Raw genomic sequence first — 26,356 nt, 5'->3', positions numbered from 1 at the left:
TGCTGAACAGCCAGCCAAGTGGTGAATGCAAAGGAAAAGTTCTTGAAGAAAATTAAAGGTGCTACTCCAGTGAACACACAAATGATAAGAAAGCAAAACAGCCTTATTGCTGATATGGAGAAAGCTGTGGCAGTCTGGATAGAAGATCAAACCAGACACAACATTCCCTTGAGCCAAAGTCTACACTAATGACTCTTTCCTGTTATATACTCAAAAGACAGGAACACTGGTAGGAAATGAGAGAAGCAATTCAATTCTGGCAGAAGTTGTTTTATGAGATTGAAGGGAAGAAGCCATCTCTATGACATAAAAGTACAAAGTGAAGCAGCAAGTGCTGATATGGAAGCTGCAGCAAGTTATCCGGAAGATCTAGCTAAGATAATTCACGAGGGTAGCTACACTCAACAAGATTTCAACGTAGACAAAGCAGCCTACTATTGGAAGAAGATGCCATCTAGGATTTTCATGGCCAGAGAGAAGTTAATGCCTGGCTTCAAAGCTGCAAAGGACAGGCTGACTCTTGTTAGGGGCTAATGTGGCTGGTGACTTTAAGTCAAAGCCACTGCTCACTTAACATTCTGAAAACCCTAGGGCCCTTAAGAATTATGCTAAACCTACTTTGCCTACGCTCTGGAAATGGAACAACAAAGCCTGGATGACAGTACATCTGTTTACAGCATAATATATTAAAATATTTTATGCCCACTATTGAGACCTCCTGCTCAGAAAAAAGATTCTTTTTAAAATATTACTGCTCATTGACAACACATCTAGTCACCCAAAAGCTCTGAAGAAGATATAGAACAAGATTAATGTTTTCTCCTTCTCCTTCTTCTTCTTCTTCTTCTTCTTCTTCTTCTTCTTCTTCTTCTTCTTCTTCTTCTTCTTCTTCTTCTTCTTCTTCTCCTTCTCCTTGTCCTCCTCCTTCTCCTCCTCCTCCTCCTCCTCCTTCTCCTTCTCCTCCTTCTCCTTCTTCTTCTTATTTTAAATGTTTTTTTCATGCATCACATAACATCTATTCTGCAGCCTATGGATCAAGTAGTAATTCTGACTTTCCAGTCTCCTTATTTAAGAAATACATTTCATAAGGTTATAGTTGCCATAGATAGTGATTCCTCTGGGGGACCTGGGAAAGGTCCATTGAAAACCTTTTGGAAAGGATTCATCATTCTTTTTTTGTTTTTTTAAAGATTTTATTTATTTATTCATGAGAATACACAGAGAGGAGAGAGAGAGAGGCAAAGACACAGACAGAGGGAGAAGCAGGCTCCATGCAGGGAGCCCGACGTGGGACTCAATCCGGGTCTCCAGGATCACGCCCTGGGCTGAAGGCGGCACTAAACTGCTGAGCGAGCCACCTGGGCTGCCCAGGATTCCTCATTCTATGTAACATTAAGAACGCTTGCATTCATGGAAGGGCTCACAATATCAACATGAACAAGAGTTTGGAAGAAGTTGATTCCCACCCTCACAGATGACCTGGAGGGGTTCAGGGCTTCAGTGGAGGCAGTAACTGCAGATGTGGTGGAAATAGTGAGAGAACTAGAAGTAGATGTTGAGTCTGGAGATGGGACCGAATGGCTGTAATCTCATGATCAAATTTTCACAGCAGATGAGTTGCTCCTTATGGATGAGCAAAGACAGTGGTTTCCTGAGATGGAATCTGCTCCTCGTGAAGATGCTGTGAAGATTATTGAACTGACAACAAATGATTTTGAATCTTACATACATTTAGTTGATAAAGCAGCAGCAGGGCTTGAGAGGACTGACTCTGTGAAAAAAAATTCTGCTATGGGTAAAATGCTAGCAAACAGCATCACATGATCCAGAGAAATTGTTCATAAAAGGAAGAGTCAACCAATGTGGCAAACTTCACTGCTGTCTTAAGAAACTGTCATGGGGCACCTGGTGGCTCATTTGGTTAAAGGTCTGACTTTTGATTCCAGCTCAGGTCATTATCTTAGGGTTGTGGGATGGCACCCCACATTAGACTCCACGCTTAGCATGGAGTCTGCTTGTCCCTCTCCCTCTGCTCATGTGTGTTCTCTCTCTCTCTCTCATATAATAATAAAAGAATTTGTCACAATGACTCCAATCTTCGGCAGCCACTACCCTGATCAGTCAGCAGCCATCAACATCGAGGCAAAACCCTCCACCAGCAAAAAGACTACAACTCACTAAGCTCTGATGATGGTTAGCATCTTTTAGCAATAAAGTATATTTAAATTAAAGTATATGCAGTTTTTAGACATAATCCTATTGTATACACTTAGTAGAGACTATAGTATAGCATAAACATAACTTTTATATGCACTGGGAAACCAAAAAAATTCATTGACTTGCTTTATTGTGATACTGGCTTTATTGCTATGGCCTGGAACCAAATCTATAATATCGTTAAGCTATGCCTATATAAAAATGTTTATGAATTTTTATAGAGGATTACCTGATTCCTTAGTTCTGAGTCAAAAGGATACACAGAAGCGCTTGCCTATGAGATTCTGGTTGTGTGCGTGTGTGTGTGTGTAAAAGAGAGACATTTAGACAATGAAATAAAGACAAAGGATACTACTCAATAAATTGAGATGAATTAAGTAGTTGGTTAAACATAGACTCTGCTGCCAAGCTCGGACGCCACACCTTGAGTAAGCTGTCAAGGTTTTCCAACAAACATGTGCTTTACTCTGTGCATTTTACTCTGTGCATTCAGGTTAATTCCTCTTAGCAGTTATTTCCTCTTAGCGGTCTGCCACACATTTATCAAAATCCTAGTGATGGTGCACCTGACTCGATCAGTAACATGAATGAGCAGAGTGACCCTGCTTGTCAAGATCAAGGTAGTTTTTGAAGTTTTTATTGACTTTAACCTTTAGCTGAGTTAAAGGTTACACTACTGATTCCCTCCCATTATAGACTCAGAGGACAGGGACGTTGGTAGGAACTGGAGAAGGAATGAGTTTATCCCAGTTCCATTCAGAGAGGACCCTTTTCAACTAGCAAGGACAGAAGCGACTCTATGTTAGTATTTCTCAGGCCTCCCCATCACATTCACCAAGGGGCAATTACCCAAAATGTAATTCTTTCCAAAGCAGAATCTCTGGCTCCAGGGTCCAAGAATATGCATTTTCAACAAGCTCCCAGATTCTGGTACAAACTATAGCTTGTAAACCTCTGTGCTATACTGCAGGAAGGAGGCTGGCATCACATCTACGCTTATTTATTCCTGCAAAAGGGGTCTGTGTGTGCTAAGGGAGAAGGAGATGAGGCTACTGGTGATCATCAAAGGCCATTCTCTCTCTCTCATCCTGCAAGACCACTTTGGGGGCAGAAGCCCAGCTGAACTCATCTGGAGGAGCTTTTCAGCGAGCCTGAGGTTCCTATTAGCAGAGAACTCTTTTGGCAAGACTCCTAGGAATCAAGTAGCCTGGGGAGGAGACCTATCTTAAAGCACTAGAACCTAGGTCCTTAAATTAGTAGTCAATGCTTTAAAAAGGATTAGTTGACAGCATTCTGAGAGTAGGGACAGGATACAGAGAAGGCACTTGACGTGTAAGAGAACAGAAAGGTACATACATTAATAGGGAGGTGGCAAAGCAGCATATCCTCTCTTAGCTACTAACGTGCCCCATCTCACCCATGCTGAAGAAGCAGTCTCTGCAGACGTGGGGGAATGGTTTGCTGCATGCTTTCTGGCATTACATCCGGGGTCTTTGGGGAGGAGAGGGCTGGAGAAGTAGGGCCTCAGTGGTGGCGCTCCGCCAGTGTCTTCTTAAGGGCAGGGGCAGGGGCGCCTGGGTGGCTCAGTGGTTGAGTGTCTGCCTTTGGCTCAGGGTGTGATCCTGGAATCCCGGGACTGAGTCCCACATGGGGCTCCCCGCAGGGGGTGTGCTTCTCTGTGCCCCTCTCTCTGTATCTCTCAAGAATAAATAAATAAAATCTAAAAAAAAGGGGGGGGGGCAAGAGGCTTTCATCTAGCAGGTAATCTGAGAAACACCCTACCTGACCAAAAGCCAAATGTGGTTAAAGAAGAGATTCTCAACCACTATGGAATCGTGAACCTCTAGGTTTTCTAATTCAGATATGAAACCCGTGTTTTTGGAAATAAGAGTTTCTAATTGTGAACAAGATGCAATATCTGAGCAATTGACACAGGCCAGGGAGAGGGCAGGACTCCAGGTAAGGGCACGGACTCTCCAGCCAGACTGCCTGGGAGTGAGTCCTGGCTCAGCCACTTCATCTCTGCGTGAACTTGTGCTAGTTATTTCACCTAATTTTGCCTCAGTTTCACCATCTGTAAAAGGGGAATTGAAATAGTGCTGTCTAGGTAAGGTTACGGTAAGGATTTTTTTAAAAATATATTTTATTTATTTACTCATGAGACACACACAGAGAGAGAGAGAGAGAGAGAGACAGGCAGAGACACAGGCAGAGGGAGAAGCAGGCTCCATGCAGGGAGTCCAACATGGGACTCGTTCCCAGGACTCCAGGATCACGCCCTGGGCCGAAGGCAGGCACTAAACTGCAGAGCCACCCAGTGATCCCCTATGGTAAGGATTAAGTGAGGTAAGGCTTGCAAAGCACTTAGAACTCAGCAGGTCCCTTATGCATATTTGCTATTATTTTTCTTTAAGTCTCTCTGCCTTGGGTTCCCTCACAACAAATTCCAAAAGACAGCCTTCGAACTGAAGGAGGAAAGGAATCCTCATGTCATCTGTATGGCTGATGTTCTTTCAAGATCAACAGTGGCTCTTTTGACTTAATTACAGTCTTTCTTCCTCCCCAGAGCTGCGCTGAGGGCACTGCTGGGCCACAGTCCAGGCATCCTCTGTTGGGGCAGCAGGTTCCCAGGTCCTCTCGTGTGAGCCTTTTAAGGGAAAAGGAGGTGGGTTGGCAGAAGAACAGACCCCTATTTTGTGCAGTTCGGTGAAGAGGGCAAATAACACGTACTCCAAATTATTTACTGGTGAAGCTTCCCAGGGCAAGACTGAAAATGAAATTCTGTAAGAGGTCCATTCTAGGGCATAAAGTGGAATTATCTCCGCCAGGATTCAATCTGGCTTCCTGAGTCTGACAGAGCGTTTCCAGGGAGAGCAAGCGCCACACAGACTTTAATGCTACTCCTTCATCATCGTCCCTGACTCAGGCCCCCACCAGGGTCCAGCCCATCTGACCTCCCCTGCCAGCTCACTGTGTCTCCTGTCTTGGAGAGCTGCACCCCCAAACAAAACTGCACTGTGTTTGGTTCGGGAAACCGTTGGCAAGGGGAATTCTAGAGAATTGGAGCAAGGCACTCACATATGGGGCAGATGCTAACTTTAAATTTGATGTTAATTGTAACTGAGGGAATTAAAATCCACATTGTGGTTCTTAGAGCTCCCACTAGCCCATCACTCTGGGCTGTCTCACCTGAATGTCTTTATTAAGAAATTTTTTCATGAATTCAACAATTACATCCTGAGTAGAGTGGGTAGCACGCTAAAATGAGGACAGTACGAATGCCACAGCTTCAAACTATTTGGCTTTGAATACTATCTCTGCTGCTTAGTAACCATCAAACTTGGGGCAAGTCAGTTTTTTCCCTTATGCCCCAGTTTTCTTCACTACAGAATGAGGCTAAAAAATGGCAGGTAACTAACTCACAGGCTTGTTGTAAGGATTAAGTGAGTTAACATGTATAAGGAATTGTAACAATGCCTAGCATTTTTCTTGGCATGGGGGCCTGGGAAGATGGGCGAACCATCAGGGAGCCTATAATCTACAAATGTGGTACTGCATTCAGCTTCTATCATGTACTTTGCACAAAATGGGTGCACAAAAAACGTCTTGGGGGAAGGTGGCAGAAACTGCTGATTCACTGTTGGGTCTCCAGGGGTGGTGGATGGTTTAACATCACAAAATGCCTCAAAAAATAAAACAAAACCAAACCAAACCCAATGGCTTGTACACTGGCTCCACACAGAAAAACAAAACCTTTAGATAACATGTCATTAGTTTAAAAACTATTCACTCCAATACTGAGAGTCTTTAAAAACTATGAAACGAACAGGAGAGTTTTAGTCTTTAAACAGATAGAGGAAATATTTTTTCATTGCCTTATGTAATCACTTATAAAACTTAAAGTGTGTGTTCACCATTGATATGCCCGTAATGCTCTGCTACGAGGGGCACACTGAGTGCTATTATGTTCAATCAATATAAACCTTTAGACTATAGATACAGATATAAAAAAGTGAGAGAAGAACATCACAGACTGTTCTAAAGCCATAAAATTGATCCCCTCTCCTTTCTCCTTCCACTTTGCAAGAGTATTCACTGATCTTTCTTATTCATAGTTTTTAAATCTTTGTTTTAAATCCAAAAGTTCTTGGGAGGCCTGGGTGGCTCAGCAGTTGAGTGTCTGCCTTTGGTTCAGGGTATGATCCCGGATTCCCAGGATCGAGTCCCACGGGCTCTTTGCATGGAACCTGCTTGTCCTCCCTCTGCCTGTGTCTCTGCCTCTCTGTGTCTCTCATGAATAAATAAAATCTTAAAAAAAAAAAAAAAACCCAAAATTCTTGTAACACCCTATAAAAGCAGACTACAAGGAGAGAGCGTGTTCCAGGGCCTGAATTCTTTCTTTCTTTTCTTTTTTTTTTTTTTTTTCTCTTTTTTCCTGAATTCTTTCTAATCCAGTTTAAGGCAAAAGAAGAATGCAATTTAAAAAATCCAAAGAAAATAAAGATGCAGTCTACAATATAAGTAACATCGAGCTAAGTATCTGATTAAGTACTTTTTGTTAGATCTGGTTTTTGAAAAAACCGGTCAGACATAATTGTGCATGAGGTAGGAGTCTATGATAGCCTTGGATTCTGGAAAGCATGTGGCCCCCAAATGCCCCTAACATGGTTACTTACGTCTTTTCCTGTCTTCCTTTTTCCTCCTTTTTTTCCCTCTGTGCAGTCAGTAGGAAGCAAATCCCTGTGTTATACCATACCCTGCAGCTCTGACCTGTCAGGGGGTTCCCTCTCTAGCTCTCTTGTGGGAGAGTGGTCCACTCCCTCTTATTGGTCAATTCTATCTTTCTTTTGGCTCCACCTGTCTTCCTAGGCTGGATTCAACATGTTAACCCTCTAATCTTGCTGGGGAAGGGGCTCTGGAAGCACTACCATCTGAAATCTTTTTATTTTAACTTAAAAAAAAAAAAAAACCAAACAGCTTTTTTATCTGATCCATTTCTCTGTCTCCCTTCTCACCTAAACCCTGCCAATTCCATCTCTCAGGCCTCTTCAGTCTGGCCCTGATCTCCACCACCTGGGGTGAGCCTCTCACCTGGTTTGCTTAGAGCCTCCTACCTGCTTTCCCAGGCCCTCCTCCTCCTTCTCAGCTCCACTGTCTGCAGCATTACCATGAGACTTCTTCCTCAAATACAAACCTGATCCTGTTATCACTTATCGTCAAAGGCTTCCTGCTGCCCCCAACATAAAGCCCCAACACCCTAAAAATTCTTTTATAAAACTCCCTATCTGTATTGTTTTCCTTCATCACCGTGGTTTTAGATTTAGATTATTTTCTACAGTAATAGAGAAACTTGTGAGCATCACTCAAGTTAATATAACAATAAAGGTGAGGAATCAAGGCACGTATTTCTCATGTAATAATACCTGTTTGCAGCCACGTATTGTACTTTAGTGACCCTTCAGGTACAACCAGTTTTGTCATTCTGAAGTAGACTTAATTGTTCCAAATACTTTCTTTGTCCAAATTAATGAGTTTTTTTGAACACATAAGCCAGGATTAGAAAAGATTTGGCCAGTATGCTTCGTGCAAATCAAAAGCTTTAGGACCAGTAGTCCCACTTATTTTTTTAAAACAGGAACGAGGAGGGGAAAAATGATCAAATTAGGGCTCAGAAAGAAAAGAGAGAGGGGGCAATAAAGATAAATCAGACCCCTGAACGACCAGTTCTATTTCAGGCTGATTCTAACCAAAGAATGACAGTTATCGGGTCTTCATTTCAGTCTCCACAGCCACAATAAGAGATAGGTATGATTATCTGTATTTCACAGGTGAAGAGACAGACCGGCAATATTTATTTTGCCTACTATGGTAACCATTGGAGAAGTGTAATGTCCACACTTAAGCGGGAAGCTCACCCATCCTGTCTCCCTGGAGGGAAGAGCGAAGTGTCTTCTCACTCAACCCTTCCCTGGGGAAGAGGAGTGGCTTGCCTGGGCAGGGAGTTTAGAACAGACTGAGGATGCTCAACCCTGCCAGGCCCATGGGCTTTTTTCACTTTCTTTCTTCTAGCCTATTCATCTTCCATATCTGTCCTTTACTCTGGCTTGTGCGCAGAGTAGAGGAGAGAGGCAAGCCTGCAGCCTAATTGAGGCGAGAAGACTTAGTAAACCCATAGTGGCCACATATAAGAGCCACATCCTCCAATCTGGCTTTTATCACTCAATAAAGCTAATATTTTCCTTTCTGTCTTATTTCTCAATTGGTTGTGAACACAAAAGGGGAAGACAGAGGGCTATTAACTGGCTCCCTAAGAGCTAAATACAAGGCACATAATAGGCACTCGATGAATATGTGTTAAATGAATGAATGAATTTGTCCAAGTCCACAAAGCCAATAAACAACAGAATAGAAACTTGAATCTATGTCTGACAGAAATGCCCATGGTTTCCTAAAATTCCATGTTAGTGCTTCTTATAGAATGTTCTATTTCCAGATTTCAATTCGTGCTTCCATATGGCTGCCAGGAAACCGGAAGCACTGGCATCAACTGCTGTAAAAACACACATATACCTAAGCATTTAGCTGAGAATCTGTTGGTCTACCACCGTGGTTAGGGATGAGTTCAGCATGTCTGCTTGTCGCCGGCTCTATCATGGGCCACTACTGACTGAGCCCTGTAGGTACAGGAAGAAGGGGGGCGGGAAGATAGGGAGAAGCAGTGGAGGTGGCACCCGCGGCGCACGGTACAGATGGGGGGGAAAGGCAGGCAGCTGGCCTGAAGCAGCAAGCACACAGAAGGGGCAGGGCAAAGGACTGGGGGCCCAGAGAAAGAAGGGATCCCAACAGGGGGCTGGGGGGAGGGGGGCTGGGGAGGAGGCAAGCAAGGAAGAATGACCATAAACATCCCAGCAGAACAAAAGGCTGCAGACGCGGGAAATAAAAATATGTCCCAACAAAGAACGTAACGGGGAGACAGATAAAAGAACAGGAGTAAATCACTGGCTCTGAAAAGAGCCACAGACTGATTTTCCATTTTATGTCAAGATGATGAAAAGTGAGGGCGGATCTGTGTGCCAGTAGCCTTCAGGAACTAAGAAATAAAACGCCTCGGTTGAAAATAGTTTGGGGAGCCAGAAGATGACAAGATTCCTCCTGTAGGCAAAAGTGAAATTAAAGTAATGACAACATCTCTAGCCGCTGCCCCCAGCCTCCCATCCCCCTCCAGGCACAAAAGAGCGGGGAGCTGGCTGGCAACCCTGCATGAGCTCAGCGGGGACCCTGTTCAGACTGAGCTAATATAGTTGCTTTTTAAGAGTATCTGGTAGATTCAGGATTGTGTGTTCACAAACACCATATAAAAACAGGGTCGTCTTTGCCTTCCAAGCAGTTTTTTTCACTCTGTTTAAAGGCCGGCCGGAGTCTTTTTTTCCCCTTGCTAGAGTGGCACACAAAGAATTCTCTGACAGGCTGCCCCCACTGCAGATGAAAGGCTTAAGTGTGAGTGAAGGCAACAATGTTTAGAGTGACATTTACTAGCTGCAAACAGTGAAATCAGAGAGATTCAGTTCACGCAGATTAAATGTCAGGCTTTAAACATTTAGCAGAGTATTAGCTATGGAAGTTTTTAAAATTTAGGATTTAGTTTTATACTGCAAGCAGCACTTGAGACATATAAAAGAAAGGCTTTTCAAAGCAAGGAAACAACTGAGCCATAAGCTGAAGAAGACTATATATTTTAACTGAAGGTGAGCCAGCTGCAGGACAGTTACTGAGCTCAGCTCACCAAACCAGTGGTGCTCGCTGCTCTTCCCCATTCCAGATAGGTAAGAGGAAGCAGACGTTCCCCGCACTTCACATTTTGGAAGACAGAAGTCAAAATCCCCCCCCCCCGGGAGTTTCTAGGCACACAGCTTTCCGCGGTGGGCATGGACTTTGTAAGCCCAAAAGTTTGTACATTACTGTTTCAGAGAGAATGCTTTATAATGCACCTAAAAAAGTTAGGAAAATAGATCTCTTTCAAAAAAAAAAAATATTTTCCAAGGTTAAATTTCTTCATGACAAAATTTGCTACAACTGCCAAACAGAACATCCGCTTTTGTGACTAAATAATAACATCTAGAATTTGACAATAGCAGCAGTTCTTTCTTTCCTTCATTTAAGACAGCTGGTAAGCATGCTTCCCTATGATGCTGGACAGATACAAAGCCAATGATGATGGTTATTAACATTTCAAGCTTTATCTTAAGTATGTCATAAGCATTACATTATCCCCATTTTTACAGATAAGAAAACTGGGGCTTCAGGACCACAGGACCGGTAAATCATGTGGCATTCGAACTCTAGCCACTGTGTCCGAAGCTTGAGCACTTAACTTCTACTCAAGGAACTCGGTCTGGCAGAGACCACAGGCATGTGGAAAATAAAGTTTAGTACAACAAATGCCACAACAAAGATATGAACAGAGACACACACTGAGTAATTCTTTCTCAGGTCTGGGAGCTGAGGGGGAGACATTTAAGCCAGGTCTTGATGCATGATCTGGAGTTTTCTAGATGACAAAGGTAACACTGCTCTAGGCACAGGAAACTATACTACCAAAGCATGAGAGCTTGGCCATGTATGGAGAGTGCCCAGAGTTCACTGTGTATTTGAAAGGGAGATAGTATGGGGGTTGGAAACAAGGCTATTAGTCCGGGTGAAAACATAAATGGAAGCTGGAGCAGGGGGAAATAGAGGCCAGTTAGGAAAGGCAGAGGCAAAATGATCTAGTGACTGGCTGAATGTGTGCAGTGAAGTAGGCATTTAAGACTGTTGTAAAGACATGATAGAGGTAACACAGGCTGGGAGCTGGGGTAGAGAAGAGGAAGATGACACCTTGGTTCAGTTTTAGAAAAGCTGAGTTAGAGACACCTGAAGGATATCTGGGCATCCTCTCTACCACATTCTCAATTTTAACAAACACTGAGCGCCCTTTGTAGCAGGTACTAAGAAAATTGTAAGAAAACAAAACCAGGTCTTGCCTTCCTGGAGTTTATGCACTCTATAGCCTGGTTCTTAATGGTGACAATGTATTGGGGAACTAACAGGATCATTTCTGGTTGTCACAGTGACGGGGGTAGGGGGATGCTATTTGCACTTAGTGGACAATGGCACAGATACACACATTCTGTAATATTTGGGACAGTTTAATACAGCAAAGCACTATTCTGTGTCCCACTGGACATATGTATAGGTGATATTCCATTTATAATTATTTGAGCATAGAACCTAATTCTCTTTCACATAGAAAGACAAAAGAGATCTTTTTGTATGTTTCTTACACACATTGAATGTTCCAAATAGAACTACCATGGGAATTGAGCAAAGACTATACTTTGTTTTGTTTGGACCTTTACCAAGAGCTAGCTGTTCACTATTCAGGAAAATTACATCACAAATTGGGGGAATTGAAAAAGTTCTGGAGATGGGGAGTGGTACTGGTTGACAACAACGTATGTGCTTAATGCCACAGAACTGTCTACTTAAAAATGGTCAATTTTATGGTGTATATATATATATATATATATATATGTATATTTAAATTTTTTATTTATTTGAGAGAGAGAAAGAGAGAACACAAGGAAGGGGGAGAGGGAAGGGAAAGGAGCAGGGAGAAGCAGACTCCCTGCTGAGTAGGGAGCCCAATGCGGGGCTGGATCCCAGGACCCTGAGATCATGCATGACCTGAGCCAAAGTCAGACACTTTACTGGCTGAACCACCCAGGCACCCCTGTTATATATATATTTCAAAATAAAAAAGTTATAAATTTAAAAAAAAAACAAGAAAAAAGATAATTACATGAGAGGCAGCAAACCCACTTACAGTTTCTGAGTTACTAATACAATGTACCTGCAGCAGTCTGCATTACAGCTGTCCTAATCATGGCGACTCCACATTCTAATCTATCTACTTGACTCCTGGTGTGGTCACGCCTGGAGATACTATAAAACATGCAATGTGATTACTAATTACTTTCTTTTTATTTCTCCTTTATATTATTACGACTAGGGCATTATATGGTATTTTGGAATTCTGTGACACAGAGGAGGGTTATGTCAACTATGAACTTCAGTTCAGGATAAGAAAGGGCATGTTATAAAATATTTGTTATATAAAGGATACATTATGTTGAAAGGGTTGAGAATCACTAGTGAGAGCCAGACATAAATCATGGAAGCACCTCAGAGAGGTAAAAGTACAAAGGTAGAACAAGGGAAAGAGATGTTATTGCCCATGGGGGATCTAGAAAGACCAACAGAAGAAGTATAATGTGAGTGGGCACTGACTGCCATCCTCTGTTTGAATAACTTCAGAGATGTGGGGCTTGGGATCTGCCTCCCAATGATATCCATTCCTTTTGGCATGACCCTGGATTTTTATCAATTTCTTTTTGACATTCTTCCTATATCTTCCTATATCTCCTCCACAGTGGCCCTTGTTCTAGGAGGTTCCAGTAGGTAGAGAATGATAAATCCCTAGCTTATGTAGTGTCTTTTCCAGAATCTAAAAACTGTGATCTTTGTAATACTCTCTGTTTAACCTTCTCTTCTTCAGACTAAATCTCCCTACTTCCTCTGTTTCTCATGTAACTTGGTTTCATATTCCCTCACCATCTGGGTCATTTTCCTCTGAACATGTTCCAATTTGTCAGTGGTTCTTTAAGTGTGGTGCCTAGAACGAAATGTGATTTCCAGAGCTGAAACAATAACTGTATCTCCTAAGATTCCCCAAAGGGGAAAGTGTTATCACTCTACATAGTGAGATCAGGATGGGGAAGGGAACAGGGGAGGATCTGTCTTAGTCATCACTGTATTGCCAATATTGAAAAATTTTTTGTTTGTTTAAGCAAGTTAATTCTGAATTTTTAATACTTGCAAATACAGCTCTGATCTCAGTGCCTTTTTTCCCCCCTAGTTTGTTTTTGTTTTTAGTATTAAATGAAAATATGGGACTGGTTAATTATGGAATTGATTAACAATTACTTTTGTTTACAAATAGTGTGTGGTTCCTGCCACTCTACAGTCATTTCTTGTCTGAAGACATTTTCCTCTTCAGACTGGGTCCATGGGGCAGCCCCGGTGGCACAGCGGTTTAGCGCTGCCTGCAGCCTGGGGTGTGATCCTGGAGACCTGGGATCGAGTCCCACATCGGGCTTCCTGCATGGAGCCTGCTTCTCCCTCTGCCTGTGTCTCTGCCTTTCTCTTGCTCTCTCTGAATGAATGGATAGATAAATCTTTTAAAAAAATAAAAATAAAATAAAAAATAAAAAAATAAACAAACAAAAACAGATTGGGTCCTGCCCATGTCCCAAGTCAATCTAACCAAGACTGGCAGGTCCACCACTCTTTCCAGGGCCTGGCCTGTAAACTGAAGTTAGTATTTCTGCCTTAAACATGGATCTGATGTGTGTATGTGTAAAACCCCTGCATTCCTGTGTATTCAGTGAACCTCAGCTTGAGCCCTATTCTATGGATAATTCTATTTAGGTTCCTGATTTTTTATCCCATTTTGGTCTGAGACTGAAACCCTGCAATAACTTGACTGGCTCTTGCCAACATGCTGTGTCCTGGAGCTGAAACAGTGCCAGTTCATCTCCCCATTCTAGATGCTAGAGACTCCTGAACCACAGTGATAGCATCCACTGATCTGAAACTTTGGAATCCACAGCAGAACTCTACAAAGACATCATGAGGGCATAAATATAGCTTGCTATCCACCATTAACGCGATGGCCTCAAGTGGACTGACCAAGAAATAAGAGACAGACTAGCTTCAGAAGTCTAAGCACTTTATGTCACATTTACTGGCTGCTCAAGTTCCAACATGCTTTTGCAGCTGGACAGACCAGCTTGAAGGTAAACTGCAAGAGCAGGGACATCTGTCTGTTACTTGATGTATCCCCAGCCCTTAGAACAGTGCATGTAACAGATGCTCAACAAATATTCATCTAATGAATTAATGAATTGACCTGATAATGGTAGACCTCTATCTTTGTTTTGCCCAGCATTCCTTTCTTTTGAGAATTTCTTCCCTCTTCCATGTTATTCTGATGGGGCTCCCAATCATGAGACTCAACAAGCTACCAAACTGGTCACAAATCTGAAGCTCATTAATCTGCATTTCCCCACTACTTGTAGTTAAGCAGGTATATGCACTCTTTACTTCTGGAGAATCTGAGGCATAATGTTAAGAGGTTGGTGGCAATCTCTTTCAGAGGACAGAAGGTGAAGGAATACTTCCCAACTCATTCTATGACAGCAGATTTATCCTAATACTAAAACCAAAGACATTACCAAAAAAAGAAAACTACAGATCAATATCTCTCATGAAGACAGATGCAAAAGTCTCAATAAATTATTAGCAAATCAATCCCCCCCACAAAAAATATTAGCAAATCAAATCTAACAACTTTTTTTTTTTTTTAAAGATTTTATTTATTTATTCATGAGAAACACAGAGAGAGAAGCAGAGACACAGGCAGAGGGAGAAGCAGGCTCTGTGCAGGGAGCCCAATGCGGGACCTGATCCCGGGACTCTAGGATCATGCCCTGGGCTGAAGGAAGGCGCCAAACTGCTGAGCCACCCAGGGATCCCAAAACTAACAACTTTTAAAAATGATTATATACCATAATTGAGTGGGATTTATCCCATGCATGCAAGGCTGTTTAACATTCGAAAACCAACTGATGTACTATATCATATTAATAGGCTAAGGAGGGATCCCTGGGTGGCGCAGCGGTTTGGCGCCTGCCTTCGGCCCAGGGCGTGATCCTGGAGACCCAGGATCGAATCCCACGTCGGGCTCCCGGTGCATGGAGCCTGCTTCTGCCTCTGCCTATGTCTCTGCCTCTCTCTCTCCCTCTGTGTGTGACTATCATAAATAAATAAAAAAAAAATTTAATAGGCTAAGGATATCATGTGATCATATCAACAAATGGAGATAAAGGATTTGACAAAATCTAACAGCCATTCATGATAAAAGCTCTTAGTAAGTAGAAATAGACAAGAACTTCCTCAATTTGATAAGAAAATATCTACAGAAAACCTACAGCTAGCACACTTAATGGTGAGAAACTAGAAGTCTTTCTACTAAGATTGGGAACAGTGCAGGGATGTCCCCTTTCATTAATGCATTTTAACACTGTATTAGAAGTCCTAGCCAATGTAATAAGATAAGGAAATAAAAGATGCACTGATTAAGAAGGAAGAAATAAAACTGTCTTTGCAGATGATATGATCATCTATGTAGAATATCTGAAAACACTGACAAAAAATTCCTAGGATAAGTGATCACAGCAGGTTACAGTACATAGGTTAATACACAAAAGTCAATCACATTCCTATTGAATAACTGACATTTGAAATTAAAAACACATTGCCATTTCTATTAGTACCCTGAACAATGAAATACTTAGGTATAAATCTAACAAAATATGTACAGGCCTGTCTTTATGAAGAAAACCACAAAACTCTGATGAACAAAATCAAAGGAGAATTAAATAAATGGAGAGATACTCCATATTCATGGATAGGAAAACTTGATATTGTCAAGATGTCAGTTCTTCCCAATTTGATCTACAGATTCAAAGAAATCCCAGTTAAAATCCCAGAAAATTACTTTATGGATATCAACAAACTGATTTTAAAATTTAAATAGAGAGGCAAAAGACACAGAATAGCCAAAACAATCTTGAAGAAGAAGAAAGTTGGAGGATGAGCACTACCCAACTTCAAGATTACTATAAAACTGCAGTAATCAAAACAGTGTGATATTGGTGAAAGAAGAGACACAAAGATTAAAAGAACAGAGAGCCATAAATAGAGCCACACAAATAGAGTCAACTGATATTTGATAAAAGAGCAAAGGCAACACAATGGAGCAAAGATAGTCTTTCCAATAGCTGGATATCTACATACAAAAAATGAATCTTGTTATATACCTTACACCCTTCATAAAAACGAACTCTAAATGCATTATAGACCTAAATGTAAAATGCAAAACTATTAAATCCCTAGAAGATAACATAGGAGAAAATCTAAGTGAACTTGGATTTGTTGGTGACTTTTTAGAGATAACAACAAAGGCATGATCCATGAAAGAAATAACTGATAAGCTGGACTTCAATAAAATAAAATATTTCCGTTCTTCAAAAGGTATTGTCAAGAGAATGAAAAGAGAAGCCACAGATAGGGGGGAAAAATTTACCAAAAAATAGATCTGGTAAAGGCCTGGGATCTCAAATATACAAAAAACTTTTAAAACTCAACAATAAGAAAATGAACAAACCAATTAAGAGATGAACCAGGGGTGCCTGGGTGGCACAGTCAGTTAAGTATCTGACTCTTGGTTTCAGCTCAGGTCATGATTTCAGGGTCCTGGGATCAAGCCCTGCAAGGGCTGTACACTCAGCAAAGTCTGCTTAAGAGTCTCTCTCTCCTCTTCTACTGGCCTTCCTGCTCATGCTGTCTCTCTCTCTCTCTCTAAAATAAATATTTTTTTTAAACAAGAAATGGATCAAAGATCTTAACATTCATCAGAGAAGACAGATAAATAGCAAATAAGCATATGAAAAGACCATCCACATCATATCATTAGGGAAATGCAATTAAAACAACCCATAAGTGGGTATACACCAATAACTATAAGTAAGCAAAACACAGAAGATGTTTAAGGCAGTGAAACTATCCTGTATGACATTAAAATGCTAGATACATGTCATTATACATTTGTCAAGACCAATAGAATGTATAACACCAAAAGTGAAAATAATGTAAACTATGGACTGTGGGTGATAATGATGTGTTAGTATTTGTTCATCAATTATAATAAATGTACCACTCTGGTAGGAGACACTGATAATGGGAGAGGCTATGCCTGTGTGGGGGCAGAAGTTACATGGGAAATTCCTATGCCTCCCACTGAATTTTGCTATAAACCTAAAACCTCTCTAAAAAAATGAAATCTATTAAAAAGCACGAGAGAAAGAGACAGCCTAGTATACTGATATTTCTATTAGCTATCTATTAGCTAATGTAGCCATTAGCCACTCATCTGTATATATGAATTTAGAAAATACCAAAAGGATGAGTTATTTCTTTTTGCTATTCCTAAATTCTACAAAGAAAAGGAAGTTCTTGTTGACTGGAAGGGAAAAAAAAATCAGAGTATCATTCCATATTTAGTGAAAAGTTGTACAAATTTGGAAGACAGAATTCAAATTCCAACAGGGCCTAGCAGAAATAAAAACAAGCAAAGTTCTTCATTATATAAACAAAGAAACTGAATGAAGACAGAAGGACTGTTTTGACCATTTATTTAGAATACTGTGTACTGATCTTACCACCCTGTGATCAGAAAACCAACTCAGAAAAGAATGAGGGATGGTGCGGGCAACTAAATTAGTCTCGAAACTTAGATCCCAATTATTCCACATATAACAGGCTTAAGATTCTCTATCACTCCTTACTACTGAAATTCAAAAACTAAATTTGATTATTGTTTCAGTCTTCACTTTATTTATTTTTATATTTTTAAAAGATTTTATTTATTTATTCATGAGAGACATAGAGCGAGAGAGAGAGGCAGAGACACAGGCAGAGGGAGAAGCAGGCTCCAGGCAGGGAGCCCGACATGGCACTCGATCCCAGGTCTCCAGGATCAGGCCCTGGGCCAAAGGCGGCACTAAACCGCTGAGCCACCGGGGTTGCCCTCAGTCTTCACTTTTAACAAATCAAAGTGATAAAAAGTAAAAATAGTGAAAACATTTAACCTAACTTAATTATTGTTTCGTCATATGAACTTTCATGTAAACGTAATTTGGCTCTTTTGGTGAATGTCATTATAACCCCAAATCTCTAGTCTAGGGAAATAATACCATCAACCCAATCAGAAGTAGAGTTGAAACTTAACTTTTATGAACTATTTTATAGTTCTTTTCTCTTATTACAGTAAGCTACCATCTTATTGTGGGAGAGCTTAGTAAGATTTTGCTGCTTATTAAGTAATAATTAGTTCTCCATATTTGTTACTAAGACATACAAATGCCAGATTTGGTGGTTCCCAAGGGTGTGTTAGCAGAGTCAGGGAAAGTTCTGAGGTACTTCTAGTCAGGCAATATTCTGCAAGTTAGTCACATACTGTATCATATACTGGCTTCCCCTCTTGAGACTATCTATGTTCCAGGGCCAACTGGGCCTGTTCCAAGCAGCCTTGCTTTGGTGGAATTTCCTAGTACATCACTTTAGAATCAAGAATTTAAGACTCTTAAAGTTGGAAAGAAACTTCCGATCAAAAATGATATCACAGGAAAAAGTATCATCTTGTAAGATATTGTTCAGTCCTTTCTTGTGTCTGCATTGTTGATTAAACAACAAAACAAACTTAAGCAAACAATCTGGGAGAGTCTTCCCCTTTCGTTACAAATATTAGGGTTGCTATATCTGTAAATATAGAATTGTCTCATATTTCCAGTGTAGGATAAATAGCAGGCCATATTTAAACTTAACCAAAAGCTCTTGTTTACTCACAATTTGTCCTAACCCTTCATTTCTTCTGATGAAAGTAATTTTCCTGTGCTTTATAATAAAAACACAACAACCAGAACCTGGATGTTTATAGTGTTTTGCCAACAACTAGAGCAAACAGTCCCCCACATCTGAATTGGCTAGGCAGACAAAAGAAATCAAATAATGACTTCAGAGTTCCAAAACTAATTTATTGGTCTAATGAGGGCTAGACTCCAACTTGGATACTTAACTGTTTTCAGGTCCCTAGTGAGATAAATGTTTTACTGTATATTTTTAGCTATTTTTATTTTAATAGCATTGCTTTTAAATAACTTTTCCTTAAAAAACAAAGCAAAACAGAAAAACCCTCCAGCATTTCTAACTTTATGATTCTCTAATTGAATTATGTGATTCGATTATGAAGCAATGGTTAGTTTACTTTCCCCAACTTTTATCATTTTGTGTTTAGAATCATGCTCAGAAATCCAAATTGGCTGATTACTGAACAAGTTCTAATTACTCCCCAGAGACTGTGGGAGCCTGGACTTTTAGGATTGTTCACTGTTTGGCTCGGAAACAGGCTTCCTCTTGTAGTGCCCGATCTGCTATTGATTTAAAAACTGACCTAAAGGGCTATTTGTTCTGGGTTCTTTGAAGTACATTCACTGCTCCTGCCTTCTGGAATCATTCTGACAGACATTCTGAACCTCATGCCATATTCTTTACTATGTAGTTTGTGCAGCCGGGAATAGTAGGATAATGGCTCATTAACCTGCTCTCACCTCCAAAAGGGGGCCTGGGATTTAAAACACCTTCAAATAATCACACTGGTGTTTCTGTCTCGAACTTTGAGGTGAGTCAGTTCCCAGTCTGTATGATCCCTCCTTCCTACCCTTGGCCATGGTTGTCTCCTAAATTTTTTAAAAAAATTATTTATTTTAGAGAGAGAGAGAGAGAGAGAGAGAGAGAGTATGTGAGCAGGGGGAGGGATAGTGGGAAAGGGAATAGGGGAAGGAGACTCCCTGCTGGGAGTGAAGCCAGAAGTGGGACTCAATCCATGAGATTATGACCTGAGTGAATCCTAGAGATGTTTAACCAAATTAGCTACCCAGGTACTCCCTGTCTCCTAGATTTTCTACTCCTCTGAACATAAATGCCATCCATGTCTCATCTTCACCATTCGTGGTGCCTAGCTCACAGCAGTTATTCAGTGAAAAACAGTAACAAATTTGCGAATAATTTATTTACAAATAATTGTAATCATTTGTAAATAATAACAAGTTTATAAAATAGTAAAAAATTCAGAAATAAATAGCTTCAAAGGACAGGCATTCAGATTATAATCAGTAAAATTCTGCTCTGATATCTAGGTCTTGTGATATAAGGAAATGGCAAGAGAAAGCAATTCTACATTGATGGTTGCAGATCCTCTTAAAAAATAAGAAATAATTCAACGAATAACATTTTCCTTAAGAATCAAGTGGGCATTTGGCAGAATGGCAGTAAAGGAAGATCTGAGTTCTGACGCCTTGGTTATGTTTCCTAATCTTTCAATCTTAAGAGAGCTTAGCACAGTTTTAAACTTGCCATGGCACTCTTTGAAGAGAGGACATTTAAGTTCCCATGCTCTCTGATAAGTAGAACATGGCACACCTGGCTAGTAGGGAGGGAGAGAGTCCCAGCAAGAAAGATGACCCAGGAAGCAGTTCAAGGTTCCCCTGAATTCCATTCACCTTCAGTGGGATCAAGAGGGACAAGAGTATTACACCATTTTCCTCTTTGGTCAGCCAAATATCTCCTCCTTGACTACCACCCTCTTGTCTGCTATCTGTTCCAGTTCCCTACAAGCCAGCTATTAATCAAAGACCTTGCCAAGCAACTGACAGATTGCTAAACTCCATAGCAGATAATGATAAAGCCAGGAGTCTTAGTTTTTGGACCTTAAAGTGTTCACAATCTAATCTGGGGAAGGAGAAAAGTAACGGAGCTAAAATGACTACAGAACAATTAAATGCTAACTTATTAGTTGAAGAGGTGTTCACAGGAAGGAAAGATCTGGATGGAGGGATAGTGCAAAGCAAAGCTCAGAAGAAGCATCTAGAAAATGAGGAAAAGAGTTACGTAACTAAGAATCGGGCCCATGCCGATGAGCTCCTCCTTGAGAGGGCCAGATTCAGAAGGATGCCCTTGAACGGTGGCCCAACAGGAGAAAGCTGAGATTCACTGGTAAATCCTGACAGACTGCTTTTGGAAGGGCTGGAGACTGTGATGAAAATACAATAAGAGAGCCAAAAAAGAAAGAACAGAGAAACAAATAATCCCTGGTTGTTTTCATGCCTGAAGGGGCTCACTGTGGCATGAAAATCAACATGAAAACAGTTAGGCATACCACATCGTCCAAGCTGGGCACTGTGCAGACATTCCTTGGCTTAAGTTTAAAAATATTAACTCCTTGTTAGCCTCTGAATTTTTGGAAAGGAATTGACAAAGGGGGCAGAGGAAGACCTAGGAAACTACTATGGAGGGCCCTCCTGCATATCTTACTTGTGTTCACATGAAGTAGGTATTATGGTCCCTGTTCTACAGATAAAGAAGAGGAAGTTTATGGAGATTAAACAGCTCATGCAAGCTTGCCCAAATATCAGAATAGCAGACCTAGATTCTGAACTCCAGGATGTGTATTGCCCAAGCCCATTTTCTCTGTTCCTTATTAAGAGTATAAACTTGGTTACCCTTAGAGAGGAGAGAAATCTGTTTCATTTGTGGTGTGGCCTAGAGCTGAGTCTGGAGCTGGGAGTGAGAAGAACTGGTTTGTCTTGTTCATGCTTCGTTATGAGTCCTAAGGCTCTGGACAAGGCATTCCCCCTCTTGACTCTATTATCTAAGCTTTAAAAATAGAGAGTATGTTGTGTGTGTGTGATGAGGGGCGAGGGCAGTGCTTGGGTGGTTCAGTTGGTTAAGTGTCTAACTCTTGATTTTGGCTCAGGGTCAAGGCTCAGGGTCAAGGCTCAGGGTCAAGGGATCAAGCCCTGTGTCGGACTCTATGCTGAGTGTGGAGACTGCTTGGGGTTCTCTCTTTCCCTCTTCCTCTGCTCCATCCCTCTGCCTCTACTCTCTTTCTAAGAAAAATCAAGAAGTTAAAAATAAATAAAATGAGTGAGATTAAATTATTACTAAGGTATTATCTGTATAATTCAAAGTCTACCACCAGGGGGTGACTTGCTGTGACTCAGGAAGGGGAATACGAGGATCCACACTAATCTCTGTATCTAGAGATCCATAAAGATAATAATAATCAGTAATCTAATAAATATTAACTACTCTGCCACATTAGTGGTAGCAGCTCTAGGACTTAAAAATAGGAAGGGTTCAGGGACAGCAGGTTTGCCTTGCTACTGTGCACAATAAGCCGACTGTCTTCACTTATATCCCTGCATCTAGTCCTCCATGATATGTATGAGATCTACCAGTCACCCCCTCCCACTGCTATGACCCATTAAGGTCCTCAGGAAAAAGCATGAAGGCTGGACACAAACATGGTCCACTCATACAACCCACCTAAGTGAAACAGAGGTAAGAGATCACAGAGAGCATGTATCCTGGATGGGGAAGTCACTACTCAGCTCTCGCTAATATCCTCCCACCCAATTTTTCAAAAAGAGCCAGAAATATGGATTTTTTGGTGCTATGTGAAATATACTGATCAACTAAGTGGTTCAAATACTGACCAACTAACTATATGAATATGACAAAACATGTCTGTGTTCACATGTGGCCCAAGGAACATTAGTCTGCTTTAGAATCTGCTGATAAAAAAGAAAAGTCAGGAGGCCGGAGGAGTGCTTGTCTTAGAAATATGAAAGGGCTCATTACTGAAGTAGACAAAGAAAAGGTACTGAGAAAGACCTTATTCAATTCATATTTATATGAAGTCCATCAAGTAACCCATAAGCTCTTACACATCTAACTCCTATAAGGCTTATGATTTAAAAAAATTTTTTTAAGTTATCTCTACCCTCAACGTGGGCCTCGATCCATTCCAAGAGTGAGAGCCAGATGCTCTACTGCCTGAGCCAACCAGGTGCTCCCCATGATCCTTCTCTATTTTTTGTCACCACTTATCTGCTTCCTGCAGCCAACAGCAAGAAACCCCTTACAACAAAGGTGAGTGTGCTGGGTTCAGGGACAGAAAAAATGGGGAGAATTGTCAAAAATTAAAACTGAGTTCTATTTCTCAATAGACTCTGGGGAAAAGAATAATTCCTGCAATATTAAGGCAACTGCCCAGGAGTGAAGGTTAACAGGCCAAACTCCAGGGTCTTTGTAAACAGTTAGGTGGGAGAGATTTCAAGGGGAAGACGAAAACTGCAGCTTCAACATGATCCCAGTGGGAGCACGGAGGTATGAATAAGGAAGAGGAAGAAAGAATGGTCAAAGTATGAACAGAGACAGAACAGAACATGCTTTGGGCTTCCACTCTATCTGTGACCCTATGAGATGCAGGAGGTGCAAGGAATGTTAAGTCATTCTGGCAGGAGGTGAGCAGGAGCTGGTGGTTTTGAATGGCTGGGAAATCACCTTCCTGGCAGAGAGTGGCTTGTTTAAAAGCAAAGTGGATCTGAAATCTGTGCTCTTTCTACTGAGCTTCTTATCATTCCCATCTGATAGGGAGGTGACGCTAAGCTCAGAGAGGCTACCTGGTTAGCTTCAAGTCACACACCTAATTATTGACAAAGCTGAGAGTAAAACCCAAACCTCCTGATTCCCAATATGGCATTTTTTTCTCCCATACCACAACTACAGTATGACAAATGGATGCAGACCAGAGAAAACAACAAAATGGAAATTTAGAGAAAAAATGTAAAGCAAGTAGTCAGGGGGAGTTCTTGAAACTTAAAAAATAAAAGTGGGGAACTCTTCTTGTGTGAGCTGAAGATTGGCAATTTGCCACACAGAAGCCCCGCCTGGTTTCCAAAGAGAGGAGGGCATACCACACCTCTACCGACTCCCAGCGCCCATCCACTCCAATTCTGTCCTCCAGCAGGGTGCCCTAAGGAATTTTTTTTTCCCCTGTGACTTCCACAGAGGCTGAATCATGGCTCCTTGAAAAGCTCAAACAGGACAGCTGGCTTCGGAATAATAAAACAGCACCAGACCAAGTCCCCTGAGCCCTGGGCACTGCCTCCACAAACACGACTTATCTACAAAATCCTGTATTGTGTAAGCAAATCTTTTGAAAAGCAGCATCTGGAGCTTTGAAGATGTGGACACAATTGATCTGAGCATGTGACACCTGTCTTTAGAGAAAAGCAATTATTTAGCCCATAAGGCCAAACCTGTTTTCACAAACTGTTGGCTGTAAATATTTTTTAAAAATTGCTTTGTCAAAGATCTGTATAAATGGCTTAAATGTGAAGTCAGGAAGACCAAGAACGCAAAACGGTATTCTGCTAACAAACGGAATTTGCTGCCCTTTGCAATTCTACAGCTGATCCCCCTGCAGATTTCATTCTTTATGACAGAATATGGAAATTTTGACATCATAAACATATGAATCTTATAAATCTGGTATTCACATTTCTTAAAAGGAATGATCAGTCACAACATGTTCTTTCTGTAATTCAAAGGTCTTATCAGCAGGGAACTTTTTGGTCTTTTTAAGAGTGTGTGCAATAATAACAGCTCAAGCTCTCTAACCTGTTTCAAATCCAACCCTTCAAACTCCTCTAACCATAATGCTAAAACATCTTTGTCTGTAAGCCACAACAACATTTGAAATTTGTAAGGTGTTTACTCATTCCCCTCAGTAATCCTAGGATAGTCATAGTTTCCCCAACCCTGACTGGAAGGTCCTTTTGAAGAATATTTTTATAATTATTTGCCAATGTGCCTCAGAGAAAATCAGAGTTTGTTCTTTTAACCCCATGAAAAAGGCTCCATGGAAGGCAAAAAGCACATGGCTTACATCTATATAAAATGCTGTCCTGGTGCAAGTAGGATCCTAAATCTCATGCTCCATGTAGAGAATAAGTTTTCTACAGCTGATTTAACTTCATACATGTCTAATACTAGAAAAAGAAATCCAGGGGCACCTGGGTGGCTCAGTTGGTTAAGCATCTGATTCTTGATTTCGGCTCAGGTCATGATCTCAGGGTTGTTAAGTGGAGCTCCAAGTCAGGCTCCATGCTCAGCAGGGAGTCGCCTGAGATTCTCTTTCTCCTTCTCCCTCCGCCCCTCCGTGACCATCCCCATACCTGTGCTCACTCTCTCTTTCTCCAATAAATAAATCTTAAAAAAAAAAAAAAAAAAAGAAAAGAAAAGAAAAATAAATCCATGACCAGGTAGTTTCACTGTATTCATGCTACTTAAATAAGGATTATACCAGGAGGCCAGGAGAAAAATAAATCACAAAAAAGCAACTGCTAAAGAGGAAATGTTAGCCTAAAAAGGTACAGTTTTAGCTACTGTCTTGTGGGGGAAGGCAATGAAGGCAATGAGAAATCCAAAAGACAATGAAGGAGATGGCATTTAGTCTCCAGAGGCTTTACAAAACACTGACTAGGTATGTGTGCATGTCTCTCTCTCTCTCTTTCTTTCTCTTCTTTCTTTCTTATAAAGACAAAGCCCTAAGTGATCCCATGACACTCAGGCATTAGAGTAAAGCAAGTGTTGATGAAATGTTTCAGAGACTATTACAGGCAGTGGTTGCACAGCACAGTGAATGTACTCACTGTCACTGACTAGTACACTTTAAAATGGTTCATTTTATGTTGTGTGAACTGCATCTTGATAAAAAAAATAAAGTAAACCAACAGTATTCTGCGTAAGATGAATGAGAAACTCTCCACTTCCTTCTGCTTTCTTTGACAAAAGCAACATTTAACACTTCGGAAATGCACTATCAAAAAAATCCTTAGATGAGATGAGTTCCAGGATTAATTCAGTGGGTGCAAAAGTTCACCAAGAGCAGTTCTGCAATGTTTTTTTTTTGTTGTTGTTGTTGTTTCATTTTATTTTTTCCACCCCACTTAAGTAAGCTCTAAGCAGTCATCACTAAGTTTTCACAGTTTCTCTCTTTCCTTTCTATATCCCTCCTCCCCAACTTCTCTTTAATAGGTGCTGAGATTGCCAAGATGAGTCACGCACCTTACCTTTCCTCAAGGAGTTCACAGTCTGCATTCAATTCCAAAAACTCTCCCAGCTGCTTCCATTCCAGCTCTGGTCCTGGCCATCTCCAAATCTTTCAAGAGTGCACTTGACTTGGACTGCCCCAGCCTTCCCAACTAAGCGTTCCCATACCATGTTCAACTATTTGTGTTCTCTCTGTGCTCCTTTCTCTTCCTTTTCCCCTCAGGACCAAAGAGAGATTTTCAAAATGCTAAACACAAATGGCACTTTATTGATTTTCAGATGCTATATAAATAGAGCTATCTGGATTCATTTGAAACTTTAAAGTAGGCCCTGGAGAGGCTGTGAAACTGGGACTGGCTCTAGGAATCACATACTTAATTGAGGATCATTTCAAAGATCTCCTTTCTCTTCTTCCCCCCCTCAGTTCTCACTTAGCTGCCTGGGCCTCCCACAGCCTTTCTCA

The 26,356-nt window shown here is 41.0% G+C and overlaps 1 protein-coding gene across 2 annotated transcripts in view; it reads right to left on the bottom strand.

The window, feature by feature from the left end:
- ALG14 (ALG14 UDP-N-acetylglucosaminyltransferase subunit) overlaps positions 1 to 26,356 on the bottom strand; it is a 90,341-nt gene that overhangs the window by 14,557 nt on the left and 49,428 nt on the right. Inside the window, exon 4 of one of the 2 annotated variants that reach the window (XM_041746892.1) lies at positions 4,463 to 4,864. The exons of the other annotated variant lie outside the window; for it this stretch is intronic. Coding sequence (XP_041602826.1) covers positions 4,757 to 4,864 — 108 coding nt within the window. The 3' untranslated portion in view covers positions 4,463 to 4,756. Of the gene's footprint in view, positions 1 to 4,462; positions 4,865 to 26,356 lie in introns of those variants that run through there. 2 annotated transcript variants of the gene reach the window in all.

This window comes from Vulpes lagopus, chromosome 3 (assembly GCF_018345385.1).
Source record: "Vulpes lagopus strain Blue_001 chromosome 3, ASM1834538v1, whole genome shotgun sequence".
Taxonomy (NCBI): Eukaryota; Metazoa; Chordata; class Mammalia; order Carnivora; family Canidae; genus Vulpes; species Vulpes lagopus.
Note: the sequence above shows the minus strand (reverse complement) of the source record. Positions and strands in the feature narration are given on the sequence as shown.